This window comes from Parasteatoda tepidariorum, chromosome 1 (genome assembly GCF_982258835.1).
Source record: "Parasteatoda tepidariorum strain Cologne lab strain chromosome 1, Ptep-v5.0, whole genome shotgun sequence".
Lineage (NCBI taxonomy): Eukaryota > Metazoa > Arthropoda > Arachnida > Araneae > Theridiidae > Parasteatoda > Parasteatoda tepidariorum.
In genome coordinates this window covers 70,296,969-70,315,311 of record NC_141755.1, presented here as the reverse complement: position 1 = coordinate 70,315,311, position 18,343 = coordinate 70,296,969, and the positions used below count along the sequence as shown (strand labels likewise).

At 33.2% G+C, this 18,343-nt stretch overlaps 1 protein-coding gene and 1 long non-coding RNA gene across 2 annotated transcripts; one reads left to right on the top strand and one right to left on the bottom strand.

Annotated features, from left to right (window-relative positions):
- Positions 1–1,751: 1,751 nt before the first annotated feature.
- On the bottom strand, positions 1,752–6,071 carry LOC147816503 (monocarboxylate transporter 9-like). Its single transcript, XM_087166083.1, has 2 exons — positions 4,081–6,071; positions 1,752–2,188 (listed from the first exon to the last, which is right to left on the bottom strand). Exons 1-2 carry the CDS (start codon positions 4,274–4,276, stop codon positions 2,037–2,039), a joined length of 348 nt encoding a protein of 115 aa, XP_087022209.1. The 5' UTR covers positions 4,277–6,071; the 3' UTR covers positions 1,752–2,036.
- A 900-nt stretch (positions 6,072–6,971) lies between these two features.
- Positions 6,972–12,751, top strand: LOC147816502 (uncharacterized). Its single transcript, XR_015434751.1, has 3 exons — positions 6,972–7,205; positions 8,104–8,244; positions 10,594–12,751. It is a non-coding gene; the product is annotated as an uncharacterized LOC147816502 (long non-coding RNA).
- The last annotated feature ends 5,592 nt before the right edge of the window (positions 12,752–18,343 follow it).

Below are 18,343 nucleotides of genomic sequence, written 5' to 3'. Positions count from 1 at the left end.
ATTCATGCATTCATTCATTCATCCACAGATCGTAATTTTGACCTAAATCAGAGAACGATCGATCTCCAATCCAGTATCCCCAGCGGTATTGATTTGTTATGGGAACATGGAGGACTTTGCGACTCGACAGAATTTTGACGTGCATCAGTCACCAACCACACGGGGAGCCTTCGGCCGGCGGGGTTCGAACCCACGAACTCTCGGACATGGGCCCAGCGCCCTACCGACCAGCAAAATTAGATAATCCTGGGGAATGTTTTTTTTTCTGTTTTCTGCTGCACGAGATTTTTGAACGTATCTTAGATATTTTTGAATTGCTAATGTCATATCTGCAACCATTTTCTCTCTGCAAATTACAGTTTTCATGCAATTTAAAATGTTATATTCCTAACCACGATATTTTTTAATTTTACTCGAGTAAATACTCCCCAATTATCTGTTGCATAGGAAGTGGTAGGAAAAAGGCGGTAGTCTTCTTCTTTATTAGCACTACAGGCCAAGGCTTTCTCCGTTTACTTCCCTCATACGGTTCGATTTACTGCAAGATTACTCCACCACTTTATTCCCAACACTCTCAATTCCTTCTTTACGCTACCCAGCCATCTCGTAGGCGGTCTGCCTCTTCTTATTGTACCCTCGGTCTTTCAGAAAGTCCGTTTTTGGCTGAAATGTGTTCCTACCATGTGTCCCAACCCAGCGTCAAATGAGCCCCAATCATCCGAACTTGTAGGACTTATTTACTCATAAAATGTTAGGTTATTTATATTTATCATTTATTTCATGATTATATTAACTTCTCCAGAAGTTTTTCTTTTCCATTAACAGCTTTAAAAATTGGCCGAAGAATCTTTCTTTCAAAAATGAGCAATCTATTTTCTTTATATTTATTGATTTTCCAGTGTTCGTAACCGCAACCATACAAGACAATTTCGACTTTAATTGGTTCCTCTGTCCAAAATAACATATATATTTGCAAACTAAAGTAACTTCAGCTCCTAACTTCAGCTTTAATATTATTATTGTTGGTAATAAGTGATCAGTGCGCGTGGTTAGGCCACTTGCACTGAGATAAATTAAAGTAAAATAATTTACGTTTTTTTGCTAAAAAGAAAAGAAATAATTAATTAATAAATAAAACATTGTAAAATTAAAATGCCAGCCATAAAATAACAATTAACAACATTTAATAAAAAAATAAGAAGATTAAATAAATGCTACATAAAAAGCCTGGCCGAAAATGCCAGGAGAAGAAAATACTACACATGCACTACGATGGAGTAAAAACAGTCACTGTACTGCAGGGAGAGAAAAAACTGTTCTGCTTGGGTTGTCATAACTAATAGAGGAACTCGCCAAATGGAAGAGCGGGTTCCCAGAAAATGTTCGTTAATCGTTACACTGGCGCAGGTCGCTGCAAGTGTACCTATGGACTTAAACTATATAGGGCTTGAATTTATTTTAATTTTATTAACTACAGCCTTGCTGTCTAGCTAAACAAAATTATTATAGTACATTCTGTAATGTAATAGTATTAAGTATAATAGTACAGCAGTATAGTATTGTAATAGTATATGAGAAATAATAACTATGACAATCCTTTTAAAAATTAAGTGAAAAAAAGCTCAACACATTAGGGATAGCAAATTTAAATTTTACCGGAAAGTGAACAAAACTTCTTTCAAATTATGACCAATTACCATTGAGGTTAATATGGGAAAGGGAGGAATTAAAATCATCTGAAACAAATATGTTTGGGGATGAGACTTAAATACAATTCCCGGTTAAAGATGAATGTATTCCTTTCCTATGGGACAAATAAATTGGATTAGATCTTGCTCTCTTTTAACCTCAATAACAAATGGTCACAGTTATGAGACATTTTTTTCTAGATAGAATATACTAATTAGCAACTCCTAATGTATATATATATTTTTTTACTTCATTTTTTCATAATAATTTGAACAATTTAGATATTAAGGATGGTCGTTGTTGAACATCTTGTGCATAAAATCCTTGGGAAAAAATAGATTTTTTGATTACCTACCATAAAGTCCTCCCCAAAAAGCGGCCATCCATATAATGTCAGGAGCAACAAAGCAAAGAGCCACACCTATTGTTCCAATCAATCCTCCCCAGAAAGTTGCACTTCTTACACCGTAGCGTTGACCAACTATTCCAACAAAAGGACCTTTAATATTAAAAACAAAACTGTGTAAAATCATTGTTAGGTTTATTTAATTGTATTGTTTTCCATAGTCTCGGCCGTTAATGTATATTTAAAAAATCTGAGGGATAAGAGTTATCGACAATACCAATCTTCTTCTATCAAGAGGTGCCCAAAGATTGAATCGAGTTAGTACGTCTTACATACTAGTCATATACTATACTACACGTCTTATATACTTGTCATATAATATACTACACGTCTACTTCACTGAGCGGCTTACATACTAGTCATATATATACTATACTACACGTCTTATATAAAAGTTACTACCAGAATTTTATCAGGGATAGAATTCGAAGAACGGATACCATTAAGTTGCTGTATTTGCGAAAGATCAGGAGAGCTGTGTTAAGTTCACCGAGTTCTGAGCGTTTGTCATGAGAACTGTTCATGGCTGTGTGCGTTCTCCTTTGTTGCTATTAGCAGTCGAATGTGTGCGGTTGTGTGTAAATAAGATTGAGAAGCAATAGCGGAGGAGGAAGCAGTGACAAATAGCAAGTCAACTTTTCAATGTGAACCATCCATCGAAGTAAGCGTGATCATATCACGTCCACAGGTCAAAAAATGTGAGGATATATATTATCATCAAAGTTAATCTTCTTCTATCAATAGGTACCCCAAGATTGATTCGACCGAGCACGTCTTATACACTAGTGAATTGATGTTTAATAAATGTAGTGGTAGTTACGCCACAGATCCATTTCGAAATTAAAACTAAAAGACATAAACATCAGGAAATTAAAATTAATATTTGACAAGCTCAGTCGAAGAAGCAAGTGACATTTTAGTAAGTAAATGAGCTTTAAAATTTATAAGTTACTCGTTTTTATTACTTCGCCCAATCTTTATGTATTTAGCGTATTATAACACATAAAATTTTTGATGGTATATTTATTTGACTCTAATTCTTTTTCAAAGGAGGATTTTTAAATTTTTTTTTCAATTAATACAATTTTGTTAGAAATGCTAAAATTAATATACATATATTTAGGCTTTCATTCATGAAATAAAATTACAGCATCCTCAATTTGGAACAAACTGGCACCAACTTTTATCTCTCCCTGCTCTCTAAAAATCCTCCAGTCGATTCAGAAGTAGTGTGAGCTCAACAATCGGGAAGTCGATATTTAATCGGCATTTATCGCTTCTGTCAAGAATTCGGTAATCATTGGTTTGGGAGAAAAAATTTTAAATTGAACAGATTGTGGTCAAAATGTACGTCATTTCGTTCGTTATCTAGAAGTATGTCTACAGCTGAATAAGAGTATTTTTTATTAGTTTCAATGCAAAAATTACCTATAGCTGTTGAAACACATAAAGTATTTCCATATCCTCATTAAAAATTAGCAGATTCATGCAAAAATGACCTTTTTAATTTCGAAAAATGTACAAAGAACTGCTTTTGAACGTGGTAAATTAAACGATTATGATTAATTACGCGATCCTAATTTTTTTTCTATTAATATATGTTACCACTTCCTAAATTTCCGGAGTTGAACAGCCTATCCACACTCAGTGGATATACAGCTTTTTTCATTTTCAACTTTTTAGCCTTGACTAGAGAACGCATGTTTAAAGAACCAGGTCACATTCATCTTCGAGAAGAAATTTTTTAAAGCGAACCTAATCAACATTTGCGCGATATGAAGGGAAAAACCACGAAAGCCTCTCATAGTTATCCAGATACCAATGGACCTCTTATCTATCTTTACGAAAGTATAATTTGCATTAGCAATGTAATCTCTTCGGGAAGGGACACTGTAAAATATAACCTTCTATTTCTGTGAATCGTTCACATCTTTAAACTGTCTCCGCTGTAAGTATTTTATTATAATTTAGCTAAAGCTCCTTACCAGATAAACATCGTACAGCATTCATAACTGCAAAAGGTATTGTGGCTTCTTGTCTAGACGCATTGTAATAGTTCAATATTTCCACATATAAAATTCCAACACTTCGATAATGTCCAGAGAGAATGAAATTTATAAAAAATGATGAAACTGCTACAATCCAAGCGAAACCTTTGTCTGGTACTTCCACGTTTAACATTTTCGGGAGCAGTTTCAGACGCTATATCATTTTAATGTGATAAAAAAATAATTTTTGATTACTCTATGAAAACTCACACAGAAACAATCACCAAAATCAAAAGTAAACAGACTAAAATAATGTTTATACTAAACCATTCAGGACGGGTATGTAACAATTATAGAATTATTTTGTTGTCATACTTATGCGCGCAACTTTACCAGAAAACATTTCAAACAACAACAAAAAATCGAGCTTCAGCTTGCGAGACCGATAAATGACTTTTATTACAGTATTTTTGTACCCTCCTCCATTTTGTCACAAAATGTCATAATCGCCATACTCCCTCCCTCTTTTGTCACTTGTCATGCAATATTACATAAAGATATATTAGCTTAGACACACACAAAACTTGTTTTAGATCATATTTCAATCGCTTAAAGTCCTGTAGTTGACTGATTGTTAAGACACGGCTGGCTCCCAGCCGAACACCGAAGTCATGCATCACTGGCTGCGGTCAGTGTGCTGGTGGATGACCACTCGAATCAGTCTGCGGAGGACAGACTTACGCTTACGGTATTTTTTTTTTCGTAAAAGTGTTCTAACTTAAAGTGCTCATCTTCGCGCTCAGATGAGCTAATAGAGCGAAATATTTTGCAGTGGGTCAAAATTATGATGACATGTCTTCTGATCATCCTCAGGGATGTTTCCCACGTCGTTGCCAGTAGCCCATTGTATCACAATTTCCCTCCTATCCTCCAAACGAGACATGATTATTGGAAAACCTCTTGTGTTCTAAACAAATTTTGGCTATTAACTTAAGCGAGAAGCATAATGTTTAAATGTTACGCGTAAGAAGAATATCGCATGAATGCGTCGCTGATTACGCGCACTGCGGGGAACTCAGGAAACAATACGTCTGAAGATGAGGGAGCCAGGAAAAGAAAGAAGTCCTTATCCCCCTTGTAGTGCACAAAGTAATACCTAAACACAGTAGAAAACTCTTTTAGTCATTAGTATTTCATTATTTTAAAAATCAAATTAGCCTCGAAATTATTAAACTAATCCTATTGCAACAAAATAAAGATACTTTTCTATGAATGGTTGACAATGTAAAACTACGCGAAGATGGCGCTAGGGCTTAAAATTCGTCGTAAGACTTCCGGTATACTTTTTCCGACTGATTTTTACGCCTAATCTTGAAAAAAAAACGCATCATCCAATATTATCATACTTGTAGTGTTTACAATATAACATGTTCTTTCAATCTAATTTTCAACGAAACAAACAACAAATGAATTCGGAAAACTCAGCAAGCTTGTTATGATGCTAACCAAAAAATAACAGTGTTCAGTGTTATTTTACACAAATATAGCCAACCAAGGGATAACCCTCAAAACATGGCTAACTTTACACTTTATTTATGCTGCGACATTATTCTTTTTTAAAATTTGTTTTTGGCTCACGATTTGTTAGAATTTATAAATTACAGATAACTCTTGTGAATTGTAAAATTACGAGTAAATTTAAACACAAGTCACAATAGTAAATCTTCCTAAAATATTGAACCTGTTCACACATCGCCTCGTAAACAAGACATATGCGGAGGGATACAACGGAAGTTTTCTAAATTTCTTCCAGTTTTAGGAAGCTTGTTATTGTTTACATTCAACCAACCATTCATATAGTTTTTTTATTCGCTGTTTGAATGGATGAACCACAAATAAACTTGTCATGCTTGTTTTCTATTGGTGATGAAAATGGTCTACAGATGCCGTGGAGCAGAACTCTTTACCTATGGCAACACTTCGCATGCTTTTATCATTAGCGTGTGGAGAGTCATAGGAGAAAGAACTACGTTAATTTGTCTTGATTTTTCCAATAGATTAAAACATTTTCAACTAGAAAACTGAATGGTGTTTTCTACACTTGGGTGAACTCCAAGCTCTTTCTGTCTATACTTCCGGTGTATTTTGAAGCCATTTGGCTCACAACGTGATCATTATGTTTTTAGACTCTTGAATAGTTTCTTTTATGTATGTATTTGTTACCTGATTTATTATTTGTGTTTAAAGAAAATCGTCATTTGAAGACCTGCATTTCAAGACGTAAGAATCGTCATTTGAAAAAAAAAGAAAAAGAATCTTTATAAGACACTTCTTACCCAGTCACCAATATACCAACTTTGAAATATAAATAAAAACGATAATTCATAAAATGAATCCTAATTCTAATCCTGCTTAGGGCATGGATGTTTCTTTCTGCGTGTTCTATGTCCTTTCTCCTTCGTGTGAATGTGACTCGCCCTATAAACGGGTTGTCGTTGTGTAACGTGCGCGACGCTGCTCCACCGCAGTGGCTTAAGCCACTGGGTAACGAGAAGAGAGAAGCAGTTCTGTGGCCAATTAGACAAATACCAAGTGCCCGCCATTAAAAAAAAAAGATTAAGAAAGAGGAGAATATTACAATCCTCTTTGGGTTTCCCGCAGTGGACTGATCTTTAAGACTCAATTCCCAGCAGATCACCGAAGTCAAGCATCACTAGCTGCGGTCAGTGTGCGGGTGGGTGACCACTTGGATTAGTCTGCATAGGGACCGAGGGTATGCGGTATTGGTCATCGTTAAACTGTTCTACCTATGCTCGACTTCACGTCCAGGTCATCGGGCTACCGAATCAGGGGTACCGTCCCCTCTGCAGAGGATAAAAATTGTGATGGCATGTCTTCGGATCGATATTTGGTCAATTTAGGAATTGGTAACTGGGCGGAGTGAGCTTGACGCTAGCTTTTATCCATCAATCTTCTTATAACCCTATATTGATTGTGTGACCAAACTTTTTCGCCAAAGCAATTGGCGTTGTTTAAACAAAAGCTATTGTTAGAGGAAGCCATTTTCTGTATTTGGCTGCGCGGGATTTCATATTTTATCATCATGAAAGTTTTAATTACAGGTAATTCTTATTAATTAAAGATTTATAATATTAGTGTACGTTTCATAGCAGTATATAAAAAAATTACATGAAATTTTTAAAAAGATTAATGAATTTTATTAAATATCTGTGAATACCACGCGTTAGATTTTAAAGTAAATAGTTTGTAAAATGTATGTATTTTAAGAAAATCGTTATAAAAATTCATTTATCAAAGTTTTTCTCTGCTTCCTTAGAAATCCTTTGTTTGATCTGCCGAAATTGTGTGAAGCAGTTTAGTAATGAAATTTCATTTAGTTGAATTACTTGATTTATGTTTATTTTAGTGACATAATATAGAGGTATCTTTTTTTTTTCTATGAAATATATTGCTAATTAAAATTTATTATATATAGAAAGATTAATATTGAATTTTCTTAAAAATAGTGAAGAGGGTTTTGATCATGTCTAAAATAATTTGTTTCAATTTTATTGTAAACTAATCTAAAAAAAAATTCTGAGAGAAATGGAACAAATTTAGATAATATTTATCATTTTCATTCACAGTTACTGCATTCATTATTATTCTTTTAGGTTGTCTTAACTATTAAATAAATTATGAGCATGCATACTTTCAAAAAAATTTTTTATTCTATAGGTGTATCACAATTATGTGCAAAACAATTTGTACTCAATAATTTGTTTTATTTAAAATACATAATACAAATACTATAATAAATTAGAAGATAATTCAGATTAGCAAGTTATCTTTATTGGATATTAATATGAAATTGAAATTTTTCAATTATTTAACTTCTCAAACTATATATCTATAATTGTATTTTTTTCATTACCCTAAGATTTTTGACAGTTTGCGTGGACAATGTAAAGCAAACTTTTCATATTTCTTCTTTCTCTTCATAAAATACTTTTTTACTAGGTGATTCCTTGGAGAAGTATTTGGCTAATTACTTAAATGCTGAATGAAAATGGGATATCGATGTTTGCACTGGAATCGGTGTGGACAAATTAAGTGTGCAGTTGTGAAGGGACGATTGTGTTTTTGTCTTAATTCATGTTGGTAAGTTGAAATGTAATTTATTTACATATTTAATGATTATGTATCTAAACCATTTGTTGGCATTGTTAGTATCTTGTGTAACTATTCTAATTCAGATACTTATTTATTTTTTTATTAATATTACTTATGGTTGTGCTATAAAATAATAATTTATTTTGCTTTTCTTAAAAATAAAGGAACTAATGATGTGCAATTGGGTACAATGCCCAACTTTAAAAAACTGGCTTGTGTGGTTAATAAAATTTGTGGGGTTATTGGGGAGATTTTGTTTGGTTATCTGTGGAAGAATAATTCTGGGTAGCCAGCCGCCAGGAACTAATAAAAAGAGAAGGGAACTCAGAAGGTATAACTCGTAACCACCCCCGGACAACTATCTACATGTGTTTTTTTTTTTTTTTTGTTATTAAATTTGCAAGTTTAAAATCTGTTTAGCACCTTGGCGATTGTAGTTGGCACGGCAGATCACAATACAGAAATATTTCTGAGTTGTTTTTCTCGAACGAAGAGTTTAGAAATTTCTCTTGCTGAAAGATCAGCGAATGCATCAACATTTTGTTAATCTTGAGAACGTCACTATAAAGCGATTCAATGAAGTAATTAAAACTTTGTGAATTTTACTTGGGCTAATGTTCTGTGAATCAGCTTTATCTGTGGATGAATGTATTGGTTAAGATCACATGCATTTAAACTGCCAGGGCCATATTCAACTGGCAAACATCTTTGAAGAATGCATAGCAAAGTTGCTAAAAAAAGAAGTGTATTTATACACAACTTTATATACTAATAATATAAAAATATTGTAATCTTGTCTTGACATTTAGCCAGATAACCAGAACTCATCCCATACAAATAAGAAAGAGTAGTCACAGTCAGATATCTGTTTAGAAGAGATTTGGGTCCGTTAACGAACTATTCACAAAATATCTTTTCATAAAAACGGACATTTCACAAAATAATTTATCCTTTACTCAGACCCTTCACAAATTCGTTTATCTTCATTATTGTTTTGTTAATCGAATAAGCCCTTCCCGGGGGGGGGAGAACGACAGATGTAATCTAAATAAATTTTGTCTTCGGCAGACACTTCTTCCTTTATTCGTCCGAAATGAATATTCTGCGTTCAGCAGTATAGGCAAAATACCAAATATTTGTATGTTGCATCTCTAATTTAGTAGCAGCAATTGCTGTTTATTTTTTAAATTTTAATTTTTTTAATTATAATTTTACAGTGTTGGACATAATCTTGTAAGTCTTTACAATTTAAAAACTCCTTGAAAAAGTTTTTTTTTTTTTTTTTTGCAATAACAGACCCTATTTGCACAAATTCACAAAAGCAGGACCCTGGTTGAAAGAATGTGACTTAACGTTTATTTTATATTCACAAATTACAAGTAATTTTTTTCCAATTTTACAAATACGGACCTTTTACAGAATGTCTGGACAGATCCCTGACAGTACTTGAACAGATTTAGTACTATGATGCTGTAAAGAAAAATATTCAGTAGAGAGTGTTTTTTTCTAATATTCTTATCTGTGCTACTTTACACAATGCAGAAAATTTTTTAGATGCAATAGAATATTTTATGACTAGTTCTCTCTCTCAATGATTCTGGTTCTACCCTTAAAGGACAGAGGGAAGATTGCTTAGAGCATTGTACCTGAATTATAAATACTCTTCCACTTTAAATGCCTTTGGTAAAATATACTAAATGAATAATGCTAATAACGCTAATGAATAATGCCAATTGCTATTTCTAAATAGCAATGGGTATATGTTCAACACTAAAAGAGATTATAAAAAATTTTAGATTGCACGGAGATTGATCTAATTCTATTCTTCGTTAGCTTAAATGAGATCTAGACTTAACAGAAGCTAATATGAGTGTCTCAGTTAGTATCTTTCTCTTTTATTACTATAATGTTTTGATTATTCGGAGAATTGTATATTTTTAACAGTGGCATTATACCTTAATCGTTGTGAGTTTTTTTTCCCCAACTGTATTGTTATAGTATGGATTGTTTACTGTTAGTACAGCACTGTTTATAAATTATTACAGTATTAATAAAATAATTAAAGTCAGAATGAATTAAATGATCTTTTAATGTTTATCAGTATTTGTCTTTAATCACACCGTGGTTAAGGAAAAGACAGTGCCCTACCAGTTAGTATATTCCTCTTTTATTAATAATATATATTCTTTTACTTTGATTATTTCAAAAATATTTATTACTTTTGTTTTTATCAGTGGCATTTATTGCATTCTAAATAAAAACTAATTTAGTGTTTGATCTAGATACTAATAAGTTTAGAAAATTAATTTATGATTTTATTTTTTATTCTTGTAAAAGGTTTAGAAAATAATATTCATTAAGGAACTGGTGATGTCGACAGAATTTAGATGATTAGATACTATAAAACTGGGAACAGTGCAATCAAACCTGAACAATGGACAAACACATCAACATGTACTGGCTCATCATTAAAAGTCAGCGTGGGGATAACACAACATGCACATTCCATGATCCATCATGGACTCGTGCCTTTAAGAAGCCTACGTGGCTGTCTCTAGTGTAAACGGTGACTCAACAGTGCACACACCAACTGAACAATTGGCTGTGGGGTCATTTATGTTGTGTAAAGAAAATATAATAAAATCTGTGCTGTGACTAACTATTAAATGCTGTGATGTAATGTCCTGTGATTGTCTTGTTCTTAAAGCCATTAGTCTTTATATGTAAACCCTGATTGATGCTGCAATAGAAATATTAAATAATATTAATCAGACACTTTCCCTCTCTTTCAGATGTAAGTAACCTGACTAAATTGGGGATCTGCAAAAAGAAAAAATCGAGCAACAAAGCTAATGTTGCAATAATTTACACTCCTTTTTTATGTCTTGATTTTAAAGTGACAGATGTGTCAAATCCCCGAGTATGAGTTTGAGTGATGCTTCCTCCCAAAAGAGTTATGAGACCACTCTGAAAGTGTCGCAAGTATGCCATATGCGTGGGAAAAGATGGATATGCCAGATTTAATAATAATAAAAAAATTTCTGTGCTTATAACTTAAAACTTATACTTCTGTGCTAAAAGTTCTTTCACTCTGTAATTCAAATTGATTCAAACTAATGTATGCAATCCTTTATTAGATTCACAATTTGAAGAGTTGTGCTTTTATCTATATACTTAACCATTGGTTGAAATCTTAACAAGGTATCTTGATTACAATATTAATTTGAAGCAACTTGTTCTCTTCTAGCTTTTGCCTGGATTCTGCTGATGATTCATGTTTGTCCCGGGGAATGGTCTCACAGCATTGTCTGCTTAAAGCTTTTCTGTGAGATATATTTACCAGGACTTGATTTTCTACAATGGTTTATGCAGAGTCTCATTTAGTTTGAAGAATATCTCTGTACCGTAACAAGATAACATTTCAGTCATTGATTTTGCTATATGTATTAAATATAATTGTATATTTTTTAAATTCATAAAAATAATTAAGCTCTTTATTTTCGGGCACGGTTGTCAGTTATTAATATAACTGAAGTCTTTGATTGGATTCTGATCCACTGTAGAATTTTAAAGTAACATGATTTCTATTTTTTTATCTAGAAAAATGCTTTTATTTTACAGCTGACTAAGCAGACAATAGCATAGCTGCCAACTGTTCAGAATTTTTCGGATTTGTTCCTAATTTTTAAATCCAATCTGATATTTTTATAAAAATTCTGAATTTTCATAAAATTTTTGATTTTAAACCAATCCTTTTTTCTGATCGCCACAAGCATGCATCCTGTGATTATTGTGCTAAAGTAATTTTTAGTAGCTTTTTATTGGAAAATATTATTCCAATAGCTGTCTGTTGCTGATTATTTCACTAAATTATTATTTTTGGAAATTTTTTTTTTGTAGTATTTAAACACTTGCATCAGAAATATTTGTTTATGATGTAGATTATTATTTACCAGTGTTTTATAATTTGGAGATAAATAATTATATATTAATAGGTAATGTTTGTTTTTAATATATTATACCGGTATTCCTAATTATAAAACATTAATATTATAAGTTTCCCACAAAAGATAGTGTTTATAGTTTTGTTTTACTAATTTACATATTTAAATGTTTGTCTATTAATGTTATGATTTAATAATTAAATTTTTATCTTACTCTCGTAATTAGTGCGTATAATTTTGTCGCATATAGTGTTCCTCATTTTTGATTCATAAGGTTGGCAGCTATGCAATAGTTATAAAGAAAGACTTAGCTGCTCTTTTTCTCAGGATGATGCCACTGATAGTGGTCATAGACCTTATATGATTGCATCTGCAAGCACCTTCATAGAGTCAAGCTAGCTACCATACTCTGTCTATTGTGTAAGAACAAAAACAAATATACGTGCTTCAAATTCTCAGATCCAACTTGAATAATTTTTTTTTCTTCCTTTTTTATACTTTTTACATATGCTGTACTCTTACCACTAAAAATAAATATATTCAAAAGAAAATTTATCTCATTTATTTATTCTTTCTTGAAGATGTATATCAAGAGAAAGATACTATTTTATAGTACATATGTATCCAAGGTGCTACTACTATAACACTGCAACTATTTCAGTTTAAATGAATCTCAAGTTAGAATTTAATGCTACTATATTTAATTAAAATTTTGAAAATACGTCCAATAGTACGTTTAGAAGTTATTTGACTAAAATATTGATAAGTATTGTACAAGGGCTAGCTCTTGACCTGAGAAAAAAACAAGAGTTTCGGGAAACGAAAAGCGTTAGTTAACTTATTTTTAACGAACTGTAATTCAACTTTTTTTTATTTTCAACTAGCTAAATATCCACTCTTCGAACAGGATTAATAAAATCAAAAAAACAATAACTCGGTACTGAACAACCCAATGAAATCGTGGACAAAACTGAACGGTATATACTGACAAAATTAATAAGCAAAAACATAACAAAAACTGTTTTTTGTTGTTCAGCCCATTAAAATTGAGATTAACTGTATTCAACATTACTAGGCATAATATCGAAATTAACCATTAACTTGGAATTTTTGTAAATAAGTAATTTTTTTAATTTATATAATAGGAATTACCCATATTAATTAAGCATCATTGGCGACAATAATAGTATGGCGCTTGTTTACGATTAATCTATACGAATAAGTACCTGAACTCCATAAATGTTGCTTTTTGTAACATAATGGCTTACTTTTTAGTATTTCAATATGCATCTATTACATTACTTAAATGAACTGAGCGTCAGCATTAACACTTTGACTCAGAATTTTCATTAAATATATTTTTTTTCATTATTTCTTTGTATTTATTCATGTCAGGATAGGTGAGAAATAAATTTAGAAGTTTAATAATATTTGGTGAGATGAAATATAACGTGAAACACCATGTCTTTTCCTGCATAAAAAGTCAAATATTTCAAACGCGGTTCACTTCCAAACAATTTAACTAATATGCAGTTATTTAAATCTTAGCGAAACAGTTATTTATAATTGAAACTTCTTTAATTTACAAAATCATTAATACATTTTTGAATATGAATCAAAAAAAGATTTTTCCAAACTAATTATTTTGAATTTTATATTTCAGTAAAATATATAATTCCGTAATCTAACAAATATTTTTTATCAGCTGTTTGACTTTTTATTTTTAAAGAGAGAATACCAAAAAAATATATATATTCTTACTAGGAATTAAAAGGCCAGAGAAAAAGAAAAGAGGGACAGCTGTTAATAAAACTGAAGTAATTTTCTACGTTTTTCCTAAGCAAATTAGTACCACTTTCCCATTAATTTTGCCTTTCATTGCAAAAGAATTTTTTTTAAATTTTAATTACCGTTGTTTTTAAATTATTTACTTATACCGAAACACATTTTGACAGACGTGACAAATTAAATACGTGATTTCAGATAACTTCAGAGATAATTTGGTGACATAGTGCTACCACGTAAATTTTTTTTTCATTGTTGTTGTTTACGTCGCACTAAAGCTGCTCAATGGGCTATTGGTAACGGTTTGGTAAACATTCCTGACAATCATCTGAAGACATGCCATCACAATTTTGAACTCTGCCGAGGTGAGGCTCCCTTCGCTTCGATAGACCGACGACATGCGCGTGAAGTCAAGTACTTACGTATAACATTTTAACGAGAAACAATACCTCACACCCTCGGTCCCTTCACAGATTGATCCAAGTAGTTTTTCACCCGCACGCTGACAGCAGCCAGTTATGCTCGACTTCGGTGATCTGCTGAGAACGTGTCAACAATCAGTCAATTGCGGAACTGTTGTTGATTGAAATTATGACGTAGCGAGAAAAAAAAACTAAATAAAGTACAAGCAATAACTCTTTTTTATTGTTATTAAATAGAGCTATAAAGTATCAATGATGTTATCTTTAAGATTTTTGAGGAAACAACGGCTAAGGCTTAACCAGTCAACCCCGCTTAAAGGAATATCATCAGTTCCAGCCAAATCTATGCAATTGAGCGGGTTATTCGATTAAAAGGATAGTGCAATATTCTATCCTAAATTTCTGCGAAATTTTATTTTTAATGGTATTTAATGCAAATTATAGTGTTTTGATTAAATAAACTTAGTTTTATGATCAATAAACAATTTTGATTAATAATATCTGTGTTAGTATCATAAAATATAAATGTCATTCAAAGTTATATAAAAATAAATCAATATTAGTGAATAGTATAATATATAGGTTAGGTACTAAAATATTATTTGATCCCTTCCGAAAAAATCTATAATTGAAGACTATTTTTATACCCGTTTAATTCGTCAATTTATCAAAATTAGATTTTCCCTTTCAGTTTCTATTAAGACTTTTATGAATAATTGCGTATTCCTCTCAAACGTATAGTCAGATTATTTATTTTAAATTTTTTTTTCTAACCTCGTCTTGAGAATTTCCAAATTAATGAGCTGTTTTAGTTTGGAATTTTTTTTAATATATCGTTTCCCAGATTCATTGCCCCCCCCCCTCTATTAATTCAAATCCATCCTTTTCTTGCTGAACTTGCAATCATTCTCAGAGTTATTCTCTGGATTAAGCAATAATTATTCTTACTTAAGAGAAAGACACACTGTATACTGATTTGTTACGTTTTTGAAATTTTTTCTTATGAAAGCTAATAGCGCACCAGGAGGGGACCACAAATCTTGACTACAAAACAAATCACTCTGTACCTTTTTAAAATTCTAAATGATGTGTAAGTAAGTACAATTTGTCTAAAGTAAGAACTCCCCTATTCGTCTGGACCTGTGGGGGTGACTATGGTAACAAGGTATAACTATTTCAAATAGGGGTGTGGGTCACTATTTAGGATATATTTTGTCTCGGGTGGGGGAGAGAAAGGGAATCATTTTTCTTCATATTGCCCTAAAGCAGTGTTTCCCAAAGTGTGGTACGCGTACCCCCAGGGGTACGGGAACAGTTTAGCGAGGGTACGCGTCCTTATGCGAAATATCTTGCAATAAACGAAAATTTCAAACAAACTTATTTAAAAACAAAGCTAGCCATGAAAATTTAAGATTACGTATTTTTCTATTTGCTATTTTTTGCGGAGTTTGCAGTTAATAATTAGTGGTGTCAACAGCCAGTTGTGATTTTTAACTTTTGTGCAATTTTTTTTATAGTAAAAAATACACTCATTTTTTTATTAGTGGTACACAGCATTACGAAAAATTTAGAAAGGGTACACAAAAGTCATAAGTTTGGGAAAAACTCCCCTAAAGTAAAGAGAAGCTACCCTCCCTGAAATTCGCTATTCTTGTTTCCTTAGCAGCAGACGGCCTCAGATTTAGTGGCGGGGGGAGTTCTTACCGTAAACAAACTATAATTCAAAGAGGGGTAAAACACTCGTCGCTCTCTTCAATGTATAACTAGCAGCAAGATTAGATTTTTTTTTTTTCAATTTTACCCCTAACACCTGTTTAGACCAACTAATGAACAGGACCCTTTTGAAGTGACCACCTATTGTATCCTTATCTTAACTGAAAAACGAAAATTTCATTTTAGTTAGTGAAGCATTTCTCCAAAATAAACAAATTTTTTTCATTTCAGTACCTCTTCTTCATGCAATTAGGCGGGGACAAAAAACAAAGAATGTCAGTTTAAACGGGGAAGTTTAACATTAGTTGCATACAAAATGATTTGGTTCCATTCGTGTAAGCTTGTTATTCGATTATCCGACATGTAATTAAGTGGACATGACGCAAGAAAGTTCCAATCCGTTTTTCGCTCGAACGGTTTGTAATATAATGTTTTAATGTGAACAGTAACCTTCGTGCGACGAACTATTAGTATGCCAAATTTCATTGCTCTCTGTCGGATGGTTTAGTCCAGGGGTGGCAAACCTTTATGTCTCAACGTGCAATTTTTTCTAAAAAAATGTTTAATGAACTAATTAATGTATAGTTTGTCTAAAGTAAAAACTCGCCTAGCCATTTGTCAAGACCCTTGGCGGTGACTATGGTAACGAGGTCTAACTATTTCAAGGGATGTGGGGTCATTGCTTAGGACAGATTTTGGCTAAGATTCAGCGAGAGTAAGAGGACTTTTTTTCCAGTCTATTGTGTTAGCCCTAGAGTGAAGAGAAGCTACCTTCCCTCCCCCCCAATGCCCTCCTGTGTTAACATTGTTCGTCAATTCGGACATTAACAGGGCAGATTTGTTGGCCTCTCTTACAAGGGCACCATATTAGGTGGGCCAACGTTGCTCCCACAGTAAGGACAGATAGTACAGAGAAGAAAAGAACATCCATGCCTTGCCCGGGATTCGATCCCAGAACCTTTCTGGTGCAAAGGCAGTTCCCTAACCCCTCCACAGGCCGGTCGGCTAGCTACCTTCCCTGGAATACGCTATTCTTGTATCTATAGCAGCAGACGGCCTCAGACCATGTGGCGGGGGGAGTTCTTAGCTTAGACAAACTATAAATACTCTGTTAAATTCTGCATCCATTTATAATTACATTCATGTTTTTAAAATATAGGAAAAAACAAGTGAGTGCGAGCGAAAAGGACACATAGCCTCTAACATAATTGGATATAAATAGGAGAACAGATTTTAAATTATCTTAAGTTAAAGCTAGACGCCCGGTGGCTGAGTGGTAGTGCTTTGCGCTCCCGTGCCACCGGTCCTGGGTTCGATCCTCAGGCCGGGCAAGGTTGACTCAGCCTTTCATCCCTTAAGTGGGGAGACAAATGAGTACCAAGCATGCTTGGGAACTAAACACTTGGGGTTCCGCGTTCGGCTGACCACCTAACTGGAACATCTGCTCCTGTACCCCAGAGCCCAATGTCAAGAAAACTGAGATGGGCCCAGTAGGCCTTGGCCCCCTAGGGGCTGTCGCGCCACTGAGTTTAGTTTAAGTTAAAGCTACATTTTTTTCCTTCGGCGTAATTTAGTTAAGCTAAGATTATAAGAAGTAAAATTATGACCGCGGCAGTACCTATAGAGTGGGGGGAGTCCCTCCCCCCTCCCTATATATATATGTGTGTGTGTAACATAAAGCGCTTCAACTAATCTTTTTATGTTATTCCTTTGTCGAAGTCTTTTTCTTAATTTACTATTCTAAACTAAACGCTCTTGCACTTTAATATTCACATCCTGTCTTGCAATCTACTTTTGGTTACTCGAGTAACAGTTTTGATTTTTCCCCTTATTTGAACTGTGAGAAAGACTTTTTAACTCGCCTTATTTAAAATATAGATTTTGTTTTATAACCATCGTTGAACAGCCGACCCAATTTTAGGTTTACGACTCCTAATGTTCAACTCTGTAACCTTGTAATTTTGAACAAATTCAGAAGACAAGGAAATTTTTGTTTCAGTACCCTCAGAGGTATTGATTTGTTATAGGAACATGGACGACTTTGCAACTCGATAGATTTAACTTGCATCAGTCACCATTTACTACACGGGCAGTCTTCGGCCGGCTGTGGATGAACCCACGAACTCTTGGGCATGGGTTCAGTGCCCTACTATCCAGGCCTATAATAGATAGATTTTATTTTATTTTATATCCGTCGTAGAACAGCTGATCCAATTTTTGGGT